General features: G+C 44.1%; 1 protein-coding gene across 1 annotated transcript in view; it reads right to left on the reverse strand.

Annotated features, from left to right (window-relative positions):
- The window catches only part of LOC124777166, a 686,524-nt gene that overhangs the window by 400,105 nt on the left and 262,868 nt on the right, over positions 1-23,551 (reverse strand). Inside the window, exon 4 of the mRNA XM_047252473.1 lies at positions 3,025-3,103. Within this exon, the coding sequence (XP_047108429.1) occupies positions 3,025-3,103 (79 nt within the window). The remainder of the gene's footprint in view (positions 1-3,024; positions 3,104-23,551) is intronic.

The raw sequence follows: 23,551 nt of genomic DNA on the forward strand, positions 1-23,551 counted from the left end.
GGTGTAGCAATTTGAATGGCCATTAGTGTAGATTGCAGCTATTACTTAGTGTGCAGAAGTGTAACTAAAACTTATTCCGTGGCCTACAACAAGATATGCATTTTTATTATGTTTTTAGAACTAGTTAAACATGTTTACTGTAATTCCAGTTTTTGTTATGAAATTATGTTCCATTAATGCTATAGTAATTGTTCCAAAGACAACCAGCATGTTGTCTGAACCACTATCAGACGTGGTAGCTTCAACAAATAATCCTAAACTTGTGGTTAAATACAAGTGAGATTCAACGATAATTCAATTCAGTTAAGTGCCAAATTGATTTAATTCGTTCAGTCAGAGATAATGATACAGTTTTGGAACTGGAAACTTCTTGGCATAAGAAATGGATCACCGCAAAATGCCGGTAGAGTCCACATTGGCTAATAATGAGTAAGAGATTAACTGTTTCGATTAAATGCTGTAAGTAATTGCTTAGGATTAAATAATCTGTTGTTAAGGATTGCTGACAGTCTATCGACTGCTGGAATTGCCGCATAAAATCTAACAACAGTTCTAGAAAGTAGTAAAATGACTGTTTCAGCAGTGTGGTATTGCATTCAAACCAGTTCTCACAGATATAACTGTTAATTTAGTGAAACCTAGATACAACATCTACTGTGATGTACCCTGTTAATCCTTACAATTTAAATGCTTACTAGTTCTGGTAGTTAATCCATATGCTGTTTAATGATGGAAGATGAGTGTTATTGTTTCTGTATCAGTTGCTACATAATTTTGAAATGTATAAGATTTATTCTTCCCGTGTAATGTGGCTACAAGTTGGTACTGATGTTAAGTATCACCTAAAGGATTATTTGCTGATCAGCGAGAGTCAAATGTATTTTTTATCTCTGAATGAGTAAGATCTGTGTGTATTTAAACGTAGTTAATTTTCCCAGTATCAGCAGTTTTCTTAGATAGTAGGGTGTACAGCTGTGGGGAAAAAACTATTTATGAATGATCCTCAGATAGATGATTACTCTAGGAATTTATTGCATCAGCATCATCCATTTCTTAAACGACGTTCTGAAGGTATAATTTACTCTTTCAATTCGACTATCGATGTTACTTTTACATATATGTACAGCTTCTGGTACATTTGAACTATCTTTTATATTCAAATTAAATGGGGGTAGATAAATGTCAAATTCCATCCACTGTGATTCATCATGTGATCTGTTTGATATGCGTTCTGTATTTCCAGCTACTTTTCATACATCCAGAAAGCTTTTACGAACAATAAAGTTACTTTACTGCAGAGAATCACACCTATTAACATATGCAAACATTTCCATGTCCAGTTTCCCCAATGACAGCGATTTAATTATGTATACACAAGATAATGTCATGACTACCAACAATGAGTTTAATTTCATTTCATCAGGAAATAAGATTAAGTGTTTTGTATCTTCCAGTAATGCTAGTTCTTACTTAATTGTTAGTATTGTATTTTTCTTTCTTTTATTAATTTTTCTTGTGACTATAGCATATGTCATGCACCAAGTTGTGGTTTTAAAAGCCACTCGTCAGTACCAATCGTTACTGTGACTGCAAATTAGCTAAACGTTGCACTGCATTCTGATACCGCAATTGGCGAAACAGATTCATGACGTCTAGGTGGTCGTTTTGAGCCACATTTGGTAACTGATCTTCTTTGGGGGGTGTGAGGTAAGGGTTACAGGCTTCGGCAGAGCCGTCGCATGTGCATGTGAGTATGTGCAGAGGCTGGTGCTATCTTGAAATACGACCACTACGGTGCCAATATATACCTTCAGCAGTGCGCCAGACACGCAGTAGTCGAGTGGCCCAGCCAGAACTGTTTCCAACTCGTGTGGTTTTGGCTCAGAAGATATGTGTTTATCGGCTCACAAGGGAGTCCCTATAAGTCACATATTCATGCTAGGACATCAGACACGGTTATGATGGGTCGGCTAGTGAGTGAGTTACTATAACGGTTCTTATGGAAATAAAGTAGTGAAGGTTAATGTTCACAATGTCCTCAGGTGTGGACACAAAACCCATAAACCTTACTTATGTCACATAACTTGTGAACTACAGTTAATGAGCCTGAAAAATCATCATATTAACATGTTATGGCAGTACAACAAATAATTCGAGAATGTAGATGTTCAGAATCAACAGTTTTTCTCTGAAATGCCAAAAAAGAAATAGTCGCATAACCAGAAGATCAACAAAGCGAAACTAGCTACCAAATGCTGTTAGAAGGAATACTCTTAAAACAAAAAAGGGTAAAAACATAGTTTAGTGAACATAACTTACTACTTGTACAACACTGAAGATGTAACATCAAGAACATTTGTCATGTGGAAATTACGTGTCAGTCCCTTGATAAGCAGTTTGGCATTATTACCTAAGAACAATATTTTGTTCTCTTTCCTCCTCATTTCCCCACAGTAATGAAGCCTTGGGAAGTACTTGTAGCTATGTACCCCCCCCCCCCCCCCCCATCCCCCCTCCCCCTCCTTCTTCGTTGAGAGAGATTGGAAGAGCTAACATCTCCTGAAACCCTGCCAATTACAATTTTTCATGAGATTTTTGCTTCCTCATATGCCGCTTCCGACAAAAATTTAGCAATATTCCATACAATAACATGTGCCTGATTATGAAGAACATTGCCTAAATCTATGGTGCACGAAGACTGCATTTCCATGTTGTGTAGCAAAGGGATAGCAATGAGAACGCTAGGGGAGTGCAGCAGGTCACCTGGTGGCGTCCAACTGAGTTGGCCACCCCTTCGGAACGACGGAGTGAACTCTCCAGCACTTATGGCGAGAAGGCCTTCCTGCGCCGGTGCCACGTTTTTTTTGCACCAGCTCTACCTATTATTTTTCTGGAAAAATCACTGCTACCACTCTTTTGTGGCTGAGAAACGAAATGAATTTCCTCAAAACAACTGTCTGACGGCTGATAATTCAAAGATATGAGGATGTTTCAGGCGAATCCAGGAAGAGAAATTCTACTCACCCAAAGGTCCACCAGATGTCGAAGCACATGATAGTGAGCCACGAGAAGGCCGCCAGGAAGAAGAACAGCGTCAGCACACCTGCAACACACAGGGGTCAGTGGTGGGGCGTCTTGTTGTCAGACTCTTCTGAACTGAAAGAGACTCAGAAAAATTTCTTCAAGTTACTCACAGTTGTCAAGAATCATCAGAAGTCAAAAAAGTGGAACAGTCTCAGAAATACTGTAGAAAACAGCCGAACTCTGCAAAAATCTTCTGAGATTGTTTAGGAATATTTTCTGAGGGTTTTGTTATAAGGGGTCCATGGTCTACGGTTACATGTTACAAGGTAATAACACAGGGTGTTACAAAAAGGTACGGCCAAACTTTCAGGAAACATTCCTCACGCACAAAGAAAGAAAATATGTTATGTGGACATGTGTCCGGAAACGCTTACTTTCCATGTTAGAGCTCATTTTATTACTTCTCTTCAAACCACATTAATCATGGAATGGAAACACACAGCAACAGAACGTACCAGCGTGACTTCAAACACTTTGTTACAGGAAATGTTCAAAATGTCCTCCGTTAGCGAGGATACGCGTATCCACCCTCCGTCGCATGAAATCCCTGATGCGCTGATGCAGCCCTGGAGAATGGCGTATTGTATCACAGCCGTCCACAATACGAACACGAAGAGTCTCTACATTTGGTACCGGGGTTGCGTAGACAAGAGCTTTCAAATGCTCCCATAAATGAAAGTCAAGAGGGCTGAGGTCAGGAGAGCGTGGAGGCCATGGAATTGGTCCGCCTCTACCAATCCATCGGTCAGCGAATCTGTTGTTGAGAAGCGTACGAACACTTCGACTGAAATGTGCGTGAACCACATGTTGTGTCGTACTTGTAAAGGCACATGTTCTAGCAGCACAGGTAGAGTATCCCGTATGAAATCATGATAACATGCTCCATTGAGCTTAGGTGGACGAAGCTAAAATGAGTTCTAACATGCGTTTCCGGACACATGTCCACATAACATCTTTTCTTTATTTGTGTGTGAGGAATGTTTCCTGAAAGTTTGGCCGTACCGTTTTGTAACACCCTGTATAATACGGTTTGTTCACTTAGTTATCCAATTACATCTGTTTATGTGAAAATACCTTCACAAATGAGAAAAAACTGTAATATACAACAACCAAAACGTGTAACACAAAACCAAGTGTAATGAAACAACCCTCGGCTGCAAAAGTACTGTGACGATGGTACTATCGCTGAGGACGCAGCCCAGCATAGCATCATCGCGCTCTCTTCAGTTGCATTCCGTGAACCCATACACGAGATGCATATTGGCGAGCTTTAACATAACAATGAACACTGCTGGAAAAAGAGTTTTGAGACTGAACTGAGCAGAAATAACTGCCAGTCCGACAGCGTGTAAGCAGGCTGTTTAGTTTTTTATGTTGGTAACGCCACGTAGGGCTCTGTATGAAAATCACTGACTGTGCTGTGTGCAGTCTGTGGCTGGTTGGCATTGTTGGAATATTCACTATTGTAGTGTTGGGCAGCTGGATGTGAACAGCGCGTAGCGTTGGGCAGTTGGAGGTGAGCCGCCAGCAGTGGTGGATGTGGGGAGAGAGATGGCAGAGTTTTGAGAGCGGCCGATCTGGACGTGTGTCCGTCAGAAAAAGGAAATTTGTAAGACTGGATGTCATGAACTGATGACTTTAGAACACTATTAAGGTAAATCAATTGTTTGTTCTCTATCAAAATCTTTCATTTGCTAACTCTTCCTATCAGTAGTTAGTGCCTTCAGTAGTTAGAATCTTTTATTTAGCTAGCAGTATTGGCGCTCGCTGTATTGCAGTAGTTCGAGTAACGAAGATTTTTGTGAGGTAAGTGATTCATGAAAGGTATAGGTTATTGTTAGTCAGGGCCATTCTTTTGTAGGGATTATTGAAAGTCAGATTGCGTTGCGCTAAAAAAAAAAAAATATTGTGTATCAGTCTCGTGTTCAAAAAAATGGCTCTGAGCACTATGGGACTCAACTGCTGAGGTCATTAGTCCCCTAGAACTTAGAACTAGTTAAACCTAACTAACCTAAGGACATCACAAACATCCATGCCCGAGGAGTCTCGTGTTGATCAGAATAAGTAGAGAGAGAAACGTCTGAGTACGTTCAGTTTTGCTCAGCTGTTAGAAAATCAAATAACGTAGAGCTTTTCCAGCACTGTCTTTTATAAATTTTCCTAAGGGGATGTTTCAAGCGTAGTGTAAATTTGGCATTGTCGTTCTCAACAGCAAGTACCATGAGTGAGTGAAACAAATTTGTTTCGGAACAAGACATACAGCGCATGCCATCGACATTTGCACTGTTGCGCACATAGTTTAACTGCAGTACTTGTACAAAGATAAATGGGGATAAGAAATCAAACGAAAAGTAATTACTGTGTAACGAGCCACGGAGACTACGGGTAGACCTTATACCAAAATATTCAGAAAATATGTATTTATAGATGTACATGGATACTGTCTGCAGAATGTATCGTGACCAGAGTTAGTTGTAAAGAAGCAACAAATTAAAATGTCATGCCCGATGCCGAAATTTTACTGCTTGGGCACCGAAGATATAGTAAGCGACAAACTTTTTTACTTTCATCATTTTGTTGGGTGTGTCAGAGATAAAAGTTTTGTAAAGATATGAAAATACGTATAAAGTTGGAAATCGGTAATTGCTGTCATTCTCAAATACTGGATGAACATAATTTGGGTGAAGGAACGCCGCGAGTTATGCCGTCTGAAGACATATACACAGTTTCTAACAGTAACATAACCACCTGTATTTCCTGTGTTAAACCATTAACGTAAAATTATACCTCTTAATGAGTAGATTATGACAGCATTTTCAATTTCTAAATTCTATCAATAATTATGTGAAACATTGAATTGCAGTTTTATTTATTTGAAGAAATACAGCACCAACCACTATTTTATATATTTTAATTTACGCCAATACGTGTTTAGAGCTTTCATCCATCTTTAATTGACTAATAAATATCCGCATCTTTGGCAAGTACATCGTTAAAACATCGACAGCCGCTTGGATGTTGCAGTTGGCCTGTGCAAGATTAACAATTTTGTTTAGCAACAACATCTGGCGAGTTCTAACCAAATTATTATTGGTTAGGTGTACTGTCTTTCTACTCTGCTTGTTCTTATTCCGATTCCGCGCTTACAGATGTGACACAAACACTTGGACAAAAACAGCGTAATATCTGCCATCTTGCCGACTGATATCTTTGTTTACATTGGAGAATTGTACCTATGGTCAAAGAAAAATAAAACTTTGGCCATAGATGTACTTCTCTGATGCAAGCAAAACAAAGATGTCAGTCGGAAACATGCCGGATACTTCTCGGTTTTTGTCCTGGATACACGCGAAAAAGTGTTTGTGTCACCTCTATAAATGCGATAATCGGAATAACAAAAACCAGAGTAGAAAGGAAGTACACTTAAGCAGTAATATATGATAAATATGCAACTAGCGAAGTGTAGTAGCTAAACAAAATTATTAATCTTTCAGCTGCAGCATCCAGCTTCCACCGACGTTTTCACGGTGTACTTGCTGTAGATCCAAATACTTATTGTGCCAAATGAAGATGGGTGACAGCTCTAAAGGCGTATTGTCATAAATAAGCGTACACAAAGATGTGGTTGTTTTCTGTATTTCTTAAAATAATGTAATCCACAGCCACAGTGCTTAACAACCAGTGAAATGGGTAAATTAATAATGAAATTCATTACCCATGGAAGCAGTTAGATAGGCAGAATGCGACTGGGACTGTGTACCATGAGCCATGAATTCGGTTAGTCATTTAGTAATGCAGATGTGCTGAAGACAATGTGATGCCTGCTCGTAGCTAATAAGGTGCCTTTCAATGGTAATAAAACGCTATTCTTCTCTTCTGCAACGGTTGTAAAATTAGTGAAATAGAAAACTTACAACTCGCAATTTCTAGAATTTACAGCATGTGAGAAGTTTTAACCCTAGCAATACCAACACATTTTCCATAACGAGTGTTACCAGGAGGAGGGGGGGGGGGGGATGAACGAGGACCTAATACCCAAAAAAAATAAATAAAAAAGAAACGGAATTCGTTAATTTTTGTTGTCTTGCATTTACGATTACCTTTTTAGGAGGGTGTGATGCGTTGGCAGTGTCTAAAACATCGAAATATCTTTTAGCGCACTCTTAGCAATATCAACACACTTTCAGTAACGTGTATTGCCAAGTGGTGATACTTTATGTCCATTTCTTTAACTGTTGTTGGTTCTTACTCACAGCATACTTTTTAAAGAGGTATTGATGTTGCAAATAAGGTCCTCAGCGTGATAATATTGAATATGAGACTCATTGGGGAATGTGATATGTACTACTAACACTTAAATTTTTGGGTTTAAGTTAAACTGAAATAAAATAACAAATATTTTTTTCAAAATTTTAAAATATAAATTAACTGACTAAAATAAAATATTTTCAAAAGGTGGACATAAAGTCCCTCCCTCCCTCCTTCTCCCCTGGTACTGGGAGAATTAAATGGAACGCACATATGTAGGACATCCTGAAGCTGCACAGGGCGAGATGGAGCAGTGGTTAGCACACTGGACGAATCCGCATCCTACCATAGAGATTTAGGTTTTCAATGATTTCCCTAAACCGCTCTCGGCAAATGCCGCGACGATTCCTTTGAAAGGGCACAGCCGATTTCTGTCCCCATGCTTGAAACAGTGCGACTTTGTGCTCAGACTCTAGTGATTTCGATGCAGACAGTGTGTTGAACTCCAGTTTTGCTTCCTGCAGCTTGGCATTTTGGCCACATTCAACACCACCGGTACGATGATAAGTTTTTACTTCACATGATTTCATTCCCTTATTTCACATGGATAATATTTTCGAAGAAATTTTCATGCTAAGAGAATTTGCGTTTGTCTGCAGCCATTCTGAATAGGGTTGTTCTCATTTTCCTAAATCATACTAATGGGCCATGGCAGACTCCTACACCACATTCGTTTCCCACTATTAATCGCTGTAAAACGAGACATTTTTTTTTTGCTCAATGTTTCGTTCATTCATTAATTAATTTCATATAGGCCATCTTTGGAACGCGTTATTTCAACTGTCTTGCTTTACGTGTTGTGTTGTTTGGCCAGTGCTCCCACAACCGTTCTCGGTGTTGCTCCTTCCTTTCCTGGGTACAAGCCTTTCCTGTTTTAGTTTTGGCTTTTCTTGGAAACCCTGCCACGCCATAAGTTTCTCCTTGATGTCTCCAAGATGTCATCATGGGTGATCTCCATTTCTTTAAGAGCTTTCTCCATCTCTGTGAACCAGGCCCATTTTGCTTTCTTCTCCTGAAACTCCTGAAAGTAGGTGATCGTACGATTGGTGAGTCCTCCAGGGCTCATTCTGGTCATATGTCCATAAAGCATAACCCTTCTTTTCCGGATGGTGTCGGTTATCTTCTGTATGTGGGAATAGAGTTCATAATTATTACGTCTTCAATATTCCCCATTCTCTTCGATGGGACCTAAGATCTTTCTCAAAATCTTCCTTTCCATGGCTTCCAGTTTTTCGACTAGGCCTTTTTTGTTCATTACTAGGCATTCAGAAGCGTACAAGACCTCTGGACGGGTAACACTGCAGTAATGCCTTAACTTTGCATTGAACGATACTGATCTTTTGTTGTAGATGTTTTTGCTATAATGGAATTGCATTTCCATTTTGTTCATGTGTGATATGAAAGCTTTTTTCTCTGATAAGGTGGCTGTTATCCATTCCCCGAGATATTTAAACTTTTCAACTTGCTTAATTTTGCGTAGGTGGAGAATATATGTTCGTTATAAACTCGGTTTTCTCAAATGAAATTTGGAGGCCAGTCTTCTGTGCTTGTACGTTAAGCTCATTAATCTGTCTCTCAACTGTTTCCATGGAATCAGAAAAAATTGCAAGATTATCTGCAAAAGCGAGAAAATCGATTTCCAGATTTTGCTGAATGTTTATTACTATTTTTATTGTATATTTTGGGATACTCTAATTCAGTATTTATTTATTCTCCCAGAACTTTGGAAAGAAAATTAATTTTCAGAGAGAATAAACAAAATGTTTGGGATTTGCCGACGACACTGTAAATCTGTCAGAGATGGCAAAGGAATAGCAGTTGAACCGAAGAAATAGTGCCTTGAAAAGAAATTATGAGATGAACAGCAAAAGTAAAGCAATGATAATGGAATGCAGTCCAACTAAATCAAGTAATGCTGAGGAAATTAGGAGTTTTGCTATTTGGGCAGCAAAATAAGTGATGATAGCCGAAGTAGAGAGAATAAAAGTGCAGACTGGTAATGAAAAGAAACGACTCGTGAAAGAGATAAGTTGGTTAGAATCGAATATAAATTTAGGTGTAAGGAAATCTTTCCTGAAGGTCCGGATTACAGCCTCATACGGAAGTGAAACGTGGACGATAAAAAGTTCAGAGAAGACGGGATTAGAAACTTGTAAAATGTGATGCTGTATAAGAATGCTGAAGATCGGATGGGTATATCGAGTAACTAATGCAGAGGAACTGAATTGAATTGAGGAGTGAAGAAATTTATGACTCAAATTGACTAAAAGAAGGGACAGGTTGATAGAAAAGTTGAGGCATCAAGGAATTGTCAGTTTGTTAATTGAGCGATGTGTGGTGTGTGTGCTTGTACGTTAAGCTCATTAATCTGCCTCTCAGCTGTTTCCATGGAATCAGGAAGGGGAGGGCGGTAAAAATTGTAGAGCCTAACCGAGGCTCGAATGCATAAGCAGATTCAAATGGACGTATGTTGCAGTAGCTATGTAGAGATGATGATAGACTAGCGCGGGGAGCTGTATCAAGTCAATCTTCGGCCCCGCAGATATTTACTCGTATGTGGTTAGTGTGAACGCTATGATACCCACTAGTAGCGCCGGGATGATGTCCCACTGACGTCATAAGAAAATGTTTGAATTGTTGTTCCTTCGTACGAATTTTCCATTTCTTACTTATTAGCCCACACAGTACGTTACTGCGCTTGAGGCGTAATACAAAGTAAAGAAATAATGTCGCTCTCTATAGTTTAACGTGTAACTTACAGTTCGGCATATGAGACGTGGTCGATGGACGTTTCAATGGTAAGTAGTTCTTGATTCTGTATATTGTGTTACGAATTTATTCACAAGACATCGTTGAAGGTATTTTTTGGTACATATAGATATCAACGAAAAGACCGTGCAGTTCTTCATCTCCGAAGAGGTCTCCCACAGTAGGAGACAAAGCATCTGGAATAGTTTTATGTACCAACTACGCCTCTCAGCCTGGAAGCTTTTAGTGAAGTAAACGCTCGCCGGGCGTCTACATTCTACGTTTTCCATTTTGTTTGTGGGAACGCTGTGTCGAAAGACATCAGCGCTAGTGGTCGACCGGGACTTTACACAAAACTCTGACTGTGAGTCTGCATTATGACTTTGTTGAGTTCGGATGATTCTGACGTGCCACTTCCTTTCGTTAATAAAAGTGAGCTATATCGCACCTTTGATGTGTGATTCGTCATCACAACTTCGAAAGACTACATTTGTGACTCCAGTGACAGTGTTCGTACATAATTTGAACATTTCCTATTATGGTGCAACTATAATGCTGCCGTCGTGCCGTCATTGTGCCACACAGTCCAGGCCACTGCACAACGTTTCTCGTGCCACGACATCAGGTGCTAACGATAACACTCTGCATGCATCTCGTGTCATAAAAAGTGACGGTGACACTATTCTAGACGTGCTGCGACAGTGCGCAACACCGCCAAGCAACCGTCTGTAACAGACAATGTACTATGTGACCTCGGATGGGACCCATTTCTCTGACAAACTGGGCTACTCCCGAGCTACGACAATCTGCCCGTTTGGATTCGTTCCTGCTTCCTTCAAAAAGCTATCAACCGCGTTGAGTGTGAATTCGAAAGCTCGCTATCTCATTCATCCATCTGTATTCTCTCCCGTGTTGTTTACCACGTATGGGTTGCCACCCGTCCCGATACATCGGGACTGTCACTGTTATGGACCTTCTTGTCCTGACATTCCGGTAAGACTAAATTTTGTCCCGACTTTGCAAAATACAGTACTGAAAAACGCCATCTGTTAGCGTGACATATAAATGCAGCCTCACTTACTCTTGTTTATGTCAACAAGTTTATGTTAACAAGGTTGTCTCATAGATGCTATTTCATGTTGCGAGTCCTGTATCGAGGATGCCAGCACCTTCCAGATCTAGCGCCATCATTCGATAAAATACCAGACTTCTCTAATAGTACGGGGATGGAATTATTTAAGCATGAATGTACACTCCTGGAAATGGAAAAAAGAACACATTGACACCGGTGTGTCAGACCCACCATACTTGCTCCGGACACTGCGAGAGGGCTGTACGAGCAATGATCACACGCACGGCACAGCGGACACACCAGGAACCGCGGTGTTGGCCGTCGAATGGCGCTAGCTGCGCAGCATTTGTGCACCGCCGCCGTCAGTGTCAGCCAGTTTGCCGTGGCATACGGAGCTCCATCGCAGTCTTTAACACTGGTAGCATGCCGCGACAGCGTGAACGTGAACCGTATGTGCAGTTGACGGACTTTGAGCGAGGGTGTATAGTGGGCATGCGGGAGGCCGGGTGGACGTACCGCCGATTGCTCAACACGTGGGGCGTGAGGTCTCCACAGTACATCGATGTTGTCGCCAGTGGTCGGCGGAAGGTGCACGTGCCCGTCGACCTGGGACCGGACCGCAGCGACGCACGAATGCACAACAAGACCGTAGGATCCTACGCAGTGCCGTAGGGGACCGCACCGCCACTTCCCAGCAAATTAGGGACACTGTTGCTCCTGGGGTATCGGCGAGGACCATTCGCAACCGTCTCCATGAAGCTGGGCTACGGTCCCGCACACCGTTGGGCCGTCTTCCGCTCGCGCCCCAACATCGTGCAGCCCGCCTCCAGTGGTGTCGCGACAGGCGTGAATGGAGGGACGAATGGAGACGTGTCGTCTTCAGCGATGAGAGTCGCTTCTGCCTTGGTGCCAATGATGGTCGTATGCGTGTTTGGCGCCGTGCAGGTGAGCGCCACAATCAGGACTGCATACGACCGAGGCACACAGGGCCAACACCCGGCATCATGGTGTGGGGAGCGATCTCCTACACTGGCCGTACACTACTGGTGATCGTCGAGGGGACACTGAATAGTGCACGCTACATCCAAACCGTCATCGAACCCATCGTTCTACCATTCCTAGACCGGCAAGGGAACTTGCTGTTCCAACAGGACAACGCACGTCCGCATGTATCCCGTGCCACCCAACGTGCTCTAGAAGGTGTAAGTCAACTACCCTGGCCAGCAAGATCTCCGGATCTGTCCCCCATTGAGCATGTTTGGGACTGGATGAAGCGTCGTCTCACGCGGTCTGCACGTCCAGCACGAACGCTGGTCCAACTGAGGCGCCAGGTGGAAATGGCATGGCAAGCCGTTCCACAGGACTACATCCAGCATCTCTACGATCGTCTCCATGGGAGAATAGCAGCCTGCATTGCTGCGAAAGGTGGATATACACTGTACTAGTGCCGACATTGTGCATGCTCTGTTGCCTGTGTCTATGTGCCTGTGGTTCTGTCAGTGCGATCATGTGATGTATCTGACCCCAGGAATGTGTCAATAAAGTTTCCCCTTCCTGGGACAATGAATTCATGGTGTTCTTATTTCAATTTCCAGGAGTGTATATATCCAAAGACGTCTTTAGAAACTAACTGTGACTCGGAAGAACGGAAGTCTAAACACACCGTGGAAAAAAAGGTGGATTTACCTTCTCAAGGAAGCCAAAACTCCTGAACGCAAATGCTACCTGCTAAAATGATCTGAGTATTTGTTTTCTATTCCCGCACATAACGCCACTGCGGAAAGAGTACTATCGCTGATGTCGGCCCAGTGGAACTTCTAGCACCTACCCCTCCCGGATGATGAGCTTCGCCCTGACGTCTACCCCTCCTACCAACTCTAGCCCCACCTATGTCCTGCCCCCTCCTCAGGGCTCCCTCTCCTCCCCCTCCCTTCTCCTGAGCGGCTTTCCCCCTCCTACACCCCCTCCCTCTCCTGGGCTCCCCTTCAGTGCCTCTGCACTCCCTCCTGCCTTGTCTTCCCTCTTCGTCTCCTGCCCTGCCCGTCTCCTGCCTCTTGGTGCGCCTCCTGCCCCCTTTTGTCCCTCTTCCTCCCCCCCCCCACACCACACCTTCCACCCCTCTTTCTCCCTCCTCATCAGCCTCCAGTCCCTCGGCAGGTACCTACCAGCGGTTTTTTGTTCTTCATGAGAGCTCTATCTTTTCCAGATGTTTTTTAAAATGTCTTGCTCTGTGCGATTTTTATCCTGTGGCCGACTTTTAACTTGTGTTTACCTCCAGTGTTTTTTTAAGTGCACTTTGCTTTACCAGCAGTGTTCTTTTAACTTTTTGTCGACTTTTTAACTGTCCCCCAGGGCATGGCCCCTTCTTAGTGTGTATTTTAACTCCCATCTTCTCCATTTACTGTGTTTTCATGTCCCCCCTTTTTAAATCCCCTTGTTATCCCCCCTTTTTATCTCCCTTTTTGTGTAATCAGCCTTCTGTATTTTTGTAAAACCAACTGGCTGAATAGCAGTGGACTGTGCCACTGCCGGCCCTCCCCTGCCCATATGGGGCAGGGGAACGAAATTACAATAAAGAAAAAAAACAGGGGACTGATGAAAGAAATCGACTGCTGGCAAGGACTGTGAAATCTATCCTACAGTGGCAGTTTAACAACAAGCTGGTGTGCATAGAGTTTTATAAATAGGTAAAAGGGAAAACAGACTTGCTGAAGGAGGTAAAATATTCGGAAAGATATGGTGTGCCAACTACTACTGCCACAAGCTCCATGTAATTGTGTTGTAAGGAAAAAGTATTTATATTAATTTTTTTACATCGTTTCTACATCCCTATCTCAGAGTGTCCCAACGAGGTCTCAGCTAGATATAACAATCCTAGTTGCACATCATGTCGTGCCAGGTACTGACAATATTAGTTCGGCTGTTCTTCCACCACTAACGTCGCCTTAGCAACTTACTGGCCACAAGCTACCTCATTTTCGGTCAGATCAATCAACTTCATGGTTCGCTGTGGACAGCATTTTTGCTTCAAGTGATGTAATCACTCTAATTAGCCAGTTGGGGGGAACATGCGAACACAATAAGTGATATCATCCTGCCCCCCCCCCCCCTTCCAACCCACCTACAGCACAAAATGTTGTGGATTGGCAGGAGACCAAACCACTAAATTGAGAGGAAGCCGAAAGGCACGCGTTTAAGCTCACGCAGGTTGGCGTGAGGTCTGGAACAGGACAATGTAATTAGAACTTAGAAAAAAGGAGGTAACTGGTAGAATACTTAACTTTAATCCATTAATGTTGAACGTAGCTCTTGTCTGTACATTATTTACAATATCAATAGCAACTGAACATGGCGCCTTGCTAGGTCGTAGCAAATGCCGTAGCTGAAGGCTATGCTAACTATCGTCTCGGCAAATGAGAGCGTAATTTGTCAGTGAACCATCGCTAGCAAAGTAGGCTGTACAATTGGGGCGAGTGCTAGGAAGTCTTTCTAGACCTGCCGTGTGGCGGCGCTCGGTCTGCAATCACTGATAGTGGCGACACGCGGGTCCGACGTATACTAATGGACCGCGGCCGATTTAAAGGCTACCACCTAACAAGTGTTGTGTTGGCGGTGACACCACACAAAATACTTATCAGACTATGTAAGCTGCTCCACTCCACCACCTCACCCATTACTCGCTTTAATTGGTCTTTCATGATGAATGTAGCCGAACCAGTTATTAGCGCAGACTTTCACTATCACTTCCTTCTGGTTGTGGGCCTGTCCGGAAGTGTGGTGACTCACATGCTCTGCCACAAGTATCATTGGCCACATCCCCTCAGTGGCGAAACGAACGTTCAGCAACTCTACTTCGACAAGTAAAAAACGAACTTTCACTTGCAGTATGACAACAATGTCAACCAACACAGAATTCAAGATATCAAACAGGAATTCCATACAAAATGGCGAAACTTCGACCAGCTGCGTTGACTGCCTACATCCATCGCCACCACCTCAATGATATCTCTGCACCATGCCGATTCGGCACTTCTGCCGCCGTCCATGGTGATGCTCACAGCACTGCCGCCATCTACCAATACAAACGTCAATACTGAGCCGTTTGCTTGAGTTCTCTGTACTATACCTCTGAATGCTCCCCCATAAGAACCATTCGTACAGTCTGCCATTAAGTACGGAACAGTTCATAAGATGTGATTCTTGAGTTTCTCCCGGCGTATTTGATAGTCAAAATATCCACGGGTGTACTGCCGGTCTACAGTGTCCAACGGGCACTGTAGACCGGCAGTACACCCGTGGATAGTTCATAAGATTATCAGCACACCTGGCACCTGGACTACCGCTGGATCTACTGAGGACCGTGAAGTGGATGTACTTATACATACTGGGAGAGTCACACCTCTGACAGTTCCTGGGATTCAGCTATTAAATCTGTCCCCTCCCCCCCCCCCCCCCCCTCCAAAAAACCCAGTCCCTCATGTTTTGCGGTGATGACAATGGAAGCTTAATGCTCGTATCCAGTTGCAAACAACCAGGAGCTACCCATTATTAAGTGAATGCTTCTGTTTTTAGTGTCATTGACTTTAAGATGACGTACCTACAAATACCTATACTTCCAGAAGACATTCCCAAAATCATGATTACCACGCCTTTTGGGTTGATCGAGTTTATGATTATGAAACAAACATGGCAATGTACTACAGTATATTATTGACTGAGACACTATCGCGGGTACTTCTGGGGGTCTGCACAGGACAAAAACACGAGATCCGAGACTCACTGGCTAAAATCCAGATAGCGGACTTTGTGCTTCAAGAACAATAAATTATGCTGCGAGCTGGTCTCTCATGTCAAGCGACACACTGCCCACCTCAAAACATCTCCGTGCCTTCCGCAGTCGGTGGCTAAGTTCTTTCTAGACAAAGCACTTAAAGACTGTGACCCTCTAATGTTATGATGTGAAACAGTACGACCTGCCTTACACCCTAATACTCAGGTCACCACAAGAAGACACTAACATACATTAACCATACTTTTAAATGGGAGCATACAACAGTGTTGTTAACAGACTTAAACCTACATGGCCACTACAAGACACAGCACCGGATGACAATACTTGCCAAGCTCTCCCTCTGCTACACCTGTCGACCCTCCCATTTCAGGCGCTGTACCGTCAGCCTTCGAATTGTGACTGGACGTCTACGACTTCTTGTCTGAAGAATTTAACGTCAAGCTCACACGCATCGAGCCCTCTTCGTCCAAGGTCAGCATGCAGACCACCAGACTGCAAATGGCTCCTACGCACAGCAGTTCCATAAGACCGTCAAACTACCAAGCGACTTCGATACCCCACTGCTTTCACCTCCGACTTTTCCGCCGACGGTATCCTCACAATCGCGGCGCCACGCTTGCCTCTGATGACGCCATCTGCCATGGTAACTCACCCAGCACTCCTCCAACTACACCCTCACTCTACAGCCGGCCACCACTGTACACTGGCCTGCCTACACGACTACAATCTTTACTCCATCCAGCGTACATCGCCTCCCGACGACTAATCTACTGCAGACTACGAGGCCAGAAGACCCCTCCGTCGCCGCCCCTACACTACACGCTTGCCTCACAGTGCTCCGCAATACAAGGAAGGGCGAGGGGGGAGGGGGGGTCCTCTGTGGGAATTCTGCGTCGACAAACATCATCTCTGGCAGTCGACCGGGACCTTGCTCTAAACTCTCTGACTGTGAGTCCGTCTTATGACCTGTACGCTCCTTTCGTTAATAAAAGTGTGGCGTATTGTGTCTATGTTGTGTAATAATTCATCGTTTGTACACCGCAGCTCTATATGTTCATATTTGCCTTACTGTTAACGTACAGCGTACGTGGTCTCACCCATTTTGGCTGCAAAGGTTATCAGTTCACACAGTTATTTTTTTATTGATATTTCAACAACGCAAAACGCCACCCTACCGATGGCTGCTTCACAAAGTGGTAGGACTCTGCGTCTCCTCAAAGATCCTACTAGAGGACGGAGGCTTCTACATCTCTCTACATTTACATGGTTACTCTGCAATTCACACCCAAGTGCCTGGCAGAGGGCTCATCGAACCACCTTCATACCACCTCTCCACCATTCCACTCTCGAATGGCGCATGGGAAAAAGGAACACCTAAATCGTTCCGTTCGAGCTCTGATTCCTCTTATTTTATTATGATGATCATTTCTCCCTACGTAGGTGGGTGTCAACAAAATATTTTCGCGTTCGGAAGAGAAAGTTGGTGATTGAAATTTCGTAAATACACTCCTGGAAATGGAAAACAGAACACATTGACACCGGTGTGTCAGACCCACCATACTTGCTCCGGACACTGCGAGAGGGCTGTACAAGCAATGATCACACGCACGGCACAGCGGACACACCAGGAACCGCGGTGTTGGCCGTCGAATGGCGCTAGCTGCGCAGCATTTGTGCACCGCCGCCGTCAGTGTCAGCCAGTTTGCCGTGGCATACGGAGCTCCATCGCAGTCTTCAACACTGGTAGCATGCCGCGACAGCGTGGACGTGAACCGTATGTGCAGCTGAGGGACTTTGAGCGAGGGCGTATAGTGGGCATGCGGGAGGCCGGGTGGACGTACCGCCGAACTGCTCAACACGTGGGGCGTGAGGTCTCCACAGTACATCGATGTTGTCGCCAGTGGTCGGCGGAAGGTGCACGTGCCCGTCGACCTGGGACCGGACCGCAGCGACGCACAGATGCACGCCAAGACCGTAGGATCCTACGCAGTGCCGTAGGGGACCGCACCGCCACTTCCCAGCAAATTAGGGACACTGTTGCTGCTGGGGTATCGGCGAGGACCATTCGCAACCGTCTCCATGAAGCTGGGCTACGGTTCCGCACACCGTTAGGCCGTCTTCCGCTCACGCCCCAACATCGTGCAGCCCGCCTCCAGTGGTGTCGCGACAGGCGTGAATGGAGGGACGAATGGAGACGTGTCGTCTTCAGCGATGAGAGTCGCTTCTGCCTTGGTGCCAATGATGGTCGTATGCGTGTTTGGCGCCGTGCAGGTGAGCGCCACAATCAGGACTGCATACGACCGAGGCACACAGGGCCAACACCCGGCATCATGGTGTGGGGAGCGATCTCCAACACTGGCCGTACACCACTGGTGATCGTCGAGGGGACACTGAATAGTGCACGGTACATCCAAACCGTCATCGAACCCATCGTTCTACCATTCCTAGACCGGCAAGGGAACTTGCTGTTCCAACAGGACAATGCACGTCCGCATGTATCCCGTGCCACCCAACGTGCTCTAGAAGGTGTAAGTCAACTACCCTGGCCAGCAAGATCTCCGGATCTGTCCCGCATTGAGCATGTTTGGGACTGGATGAAGCGTCGTCTCACGAGGTCTGCACGTCCAGCACGAACGCTAGTCCAACTGAGGCGCCAGGTGGAAATGGCATGGCAAGCCGTTCCACAGGACTACATCCAGCATCTCTACGATCGTCTCCATGGGAGAATAGCAGCCTGCATTGCTGCGAATGGTGGATATACACTGTACTAGTGCCGACATTGTGCATGCTCTGTTGCCTGTGTCTATGTGCCTGTGGTTCTGTCAGTGTGATCATGTGATGTATCTGACCCCAGGAATGTGTCAATAAAGTTTCCCCTTCCTGGGACAATGAATTCACGGTGTTCTTATTTCAATTTCCAGGAGTGTAGATCTCGCCGCAAAGAAAACCGCCTTTGTTTCAGTGACTGCCACCCCAACTCGCGTATCATATCAGTGACACTCTCACCCCTATCGCGCGATAACACGAAACGTGCTGCCCTTCTGTGCGCTTCTTCGATGTCCTCCGTCAGTCCCACCTGGTAAGGAGCCCACACCGCGCAGCAATATTCCAGCAGAGGACGGACAAGTGTAATGTAGGCTGTCTCTTTAGTGGGTTTGTCGCATCTTCTAAGTGTTCTGCCAACAAAGCGCAGTCTTTGTTTCGCCTTCCCCACAATATTATCTAGGTGGTCTTTTCAATTTAAGTTGCTCGTAATTGTAATTCCTAGGTATTTGGTCGAACTTAGAGCCCTTAGATTTCTGCGATTTATCGTATACCCAAAACTTATCGGATTTCTTTTAGTACCCATGTGGATGACCTCGCACTTTTCTTTGTTTAGTGCCAGTTGCCACTTTTCGCACCATACAGAAATTCTCTCTAGATCATCTTGTAATTGGAATTGATCGTCTAATGATTTTACTAGACGGTAAATTACAGCATCATCTGACGTCTTCTAAGGAATGATGTTGGCTAAGATTTAAAAATGCCTGTATGTCATGAAAATTCTATTTCCACCTCAACGGCGGAGTGGGTCATTGTAACGACAGTAACATAGATCCAGTAAATTACTGTGCTTGAAATATTCTATACATGGAAGTTGTGCAACTACGATCACGATAAAATAATGTCACACTTCGGATATAACACGCCCAAAATCCCAAATTTTGCGGATGAGGCTTCGACATCAAAAACATTTTCCAATGAGATGTAAAGTAACAGTTGTTTGAAAGTTCAATAACATTAGTTGGTGTGGAAAAAACGGTTCACATGGCTCTGAGCACTATGTGAGTTAACAGCTGAGGTCATCAGTCCCCTAGAACTTAGAACTACTTAAACCTAACTAACCTAAGGACATCACACACATCCATGCCCGAGGTAGGATTCGAACCTGCGACCGTAGCGGTCGCGCGGTTCCAGACTGAAGCGCCTAGAGCCCCTCGGCCACTCCGGTCGGCAGTTGGTGTGGAACGTGAAGTGCTTCCGTCATTAAATGTTAAAGATATTAATGTCGTATCTGATTCGCGTATTTTATATCAGTCGAAAGTTTCCTCTTGTGATTTACAATGTACGAGGACAGCTGGTTTATTTGAACGCGGTAGAGTTCATTAATACTGAATGGTAGGTGGATGTATCGCGAACGCCCACCATGTCTGACAAAAACTCGTGCAAAAGGTCTGATGTCTTCTTCTTTCTTTAGACAGCTAGTTACTGAGTATCACAACGTTGAACAAGGCAATCATAAAATAGAACAACCCTATGCTAAGTGTAAAAAATAAAATAAAAAATAAAGAAATCTTATGTGACGCTTCCACCCATCAGATATTTCTGTGATATAGACTGATAATGGCAGGTGGAAGATGAACCTTTGACAATGCCACCCATTCGTGCTGGTGAAATGCCAGGAAAATCGCTTAGGAGATGTCACCTGAAGATTCCGAAATGGTAATAAGTCAACGAGTGACCACAAAAGCCTCGAATTGTACTGTTCGGGACGATTTGACAGATGGAAATGGAAATGAGCGTTTGGCGTCATTGGCCGGGAGGCCCCTCGCGGGGCAGGTCCGGCCGCCATATCGCAGGTCTTATTACATTCGGCGCCACATTGGGCGACCTGCACGCCGGATGGGGATGAAATGATGATGAACACAACACAACACCCAGTCCCTGAGCGGAGAAAATCTCCGACCCAGCCGGGAATCGAACCCGGGCCCAGAGGACGGCAATCCGTCACGCTGACCACTCAGCTACTGGGGCGGACATTTGACAGATATTCGACGCACTTAACTCATAATCTTAGTATATACAGAGCTTAAATGGGAAAATGTCCTTTAATTGAACGTATTTATGACTGTGGTACACATTATGAAGAAGATGTGGAAGTAGCGATCAAAAAGTTTCCGTCTGAGAGCGTTCCTTCAGCTTGTATACAATGTAACGAGGCTACGATACAGGAATACAAGCACTGGCATGTGGTTAGTGTGGCATTCGTGGCTTTCGGACGTACTTGCGGTATATATGCACACGTGAACTATGGCGACTTTATTACTAAATGCGTCCAAACGGTAGCAACGTGTTGTTATTCTTTTCTTGGCCGCCGAAGGACCAACAGCGACAGACATCCACAGGAGAATGAAGATTGTATTTGGGACAGCATGTCTGTCGAGAACCACGGTTGTAGAACGGTCCAAAATTTGTGTCAGCCACTGAGTAGGATGAAAGCATGCCTTGCGAATGTATAAACGCCGGTGGAAATTGTAAACGCTTTTCGCTGCCAGCACTTACTGTCCGATTATTTTGGTCTCTGCTTGTAGACACGTGCCAAGCAAATGGACTGCATTAACTTACGAGAAAGACCGCACGTGCAGCGTGAATGGCCAAAGCGACGTTGATACATAGCGAAGTTTTACGATTGGAGCTTCAAGCAAAGATTCTCTGGGAGTTTAAGAAATATTTGCCGTAAAATCTGCAGTGTCTAAATTTCTACCCTTGACGATTGTCAATGATAAAGAAATAAAGCTTGGCTGAGTAACAACTTGGCATTTTCCTTCTAATTTGGCTTACAACTGCACTATAACTTAACGCTGTGACCCACCTTTGTTTCTCTACCGGTTCCGTTGTAACTCATAGTTTCAATTCATTTTTACCTTCAGTTAGGTTCACTGCCACAAGTCTGTTGGTTCTTATTAGCCTTACAATACATTCTGAACAATTTAATAATAAAAAAAAGTGGAAAATCAAGGAAGACAAACTTATCTTATGAAGAGCGTTAGGACGATGACGATTTAGCCAGGACCGCATTGACAGGCGTCAGCGGTCCCCACCTGTGGTGTCACCGCCAGACACCACACTTGCTAGGTGGTAGTTTAAATCGGCCGCGGTCCATTTAGTACATGTCGGACCCGCGTGTCGCCACTGTGTGATCGCAGACCGAGCGCCACCACAAGGCAGGTCTCGAGATACGATATAGCACTCGCCCCAGTTGTACGGACGACATTGCTAGCGACAATACGGATGAAGCCTTCCTCTCATTTGCCGAGAGACAGTTAGAATAGCCTTCTGCTAAGTCCATGGCTACGACCTAGCAAGGCGCCAATTGTAACAGTGCATGTATCTTACAAGTCTCATTTGTATAGTCAAGAGAGATGTATCACAAGGAGTGATTAAAAGTTAAGTATATTCCAAAGCTACGTATTTTCTTTATAGCAGTCATAACGTATCCTGTTCCAGACTTGACGCCAGTCGGCGCGTGTGTACGCGTGCCTTTCGGCTCCCTTTCCAGTGTGGCGTAACTAGCTTGTTACGCCACAACACCACCCACCCATCCTCACCCCAACAACCCTCGTAACTTCTCGGCTTCCGACGTTTTGGTTACTTAGCATTTTGTTGCCCTGCAAAGTTGAAATACCGTATTAAAAAATATGATTAGTAACGGAATTACGTAAGACCAACTATCATGGACTCCGCTCTTAAAAGTTATATCGCTGCTTTCTGCTGCGAGAAAGAATAATTATATCGATGTGAAGAAACGAACAAGGTGTTCGGTTTTGGGTTGGAGGGGATATGTACGATGGAAACACAGTAACCATTTTCGCCTTAGAACAACAACGAAACAAATCAGACCGATGAGGTTTCTTCACGGAAAGAAAAGAAGTAAATTTATTTTAATGGGAAATCATGAATATAAAAGGTGAGATTTACACCCATCGAGACTGCTTTTCGACATAGTCATCAGTTACCTCATCACAATCAATCCTGTTTACAAGTTGCTTACTAGTCTTCCATCTTTTTAGATTACAAGCAGTTCTTTGTTGTTGTTGTTGTTGTTGTTGTTGTTGTATATCTAAAATGGAATGCTCTTGCAATGCCTCTAGGCGTCCGAGGCCCAGGCCCAACTTGCTTACGCACATATCCGCCCTCTGGTTTGGACTGGGGAAGAAAATCGGCCGTCCCCTTCAAAGGAACGTTCCAGTCTTAGCTTTAAGCGATTTTAGAGAGCATGAGGAAGGATTACCGGTACAGCTTCCTATTCCAGTTTTTCAATTAGTATGTCTAAAAACAACGAAAAAGTTGATAGGGAATTTCAGAACAAGCGTAGAAATTCGAGTAGGGGCACAAGTGCTAAGGAGGACAGACGACGTGGGCCTTCTGGCCTAAAGTAAGGAAGACTTACGATTGCTGAAGAGAATGGTCAAGTACATCTTCCAAAATTTGATTGAAAAGGAAAGAAACAAAAGCTGGAATCGCTGAAGAGTAGTAGTAGTAGTAAAAGAACAATGCTCTGCCAAATAAGAAAATTTGTGAAGAGACAGAAATAGTACGCTGCTGCATAGAAACCAAAATTATACAAGAGAGGAGCAGAAAGAGGACAAGCCGAATGGCGCACCTGAATCAAGCTTTTTTACATGAAAGAGCTCTACAGGGTGGAAGTATTGTCAATTACATATATATATATATATATATATATATATATATATATATATATATATATATATATATTTCTGATTCTG

This window comes from Schistocerca piceifrons, chromosome 2 (genome assembly GCF_021461385.2).
Source record: "Schistocerca piceifrons isolate TAMUIC-IGC-003096 chromosome 2, iqSchPice1.1, whole genome shotgun sequence".
NCBI lineage: Eukaryota > Metazoa > Arthropoda > Insecta > Orthoptera > Acrididae > Schistocerca > Schistocerca piceifrons.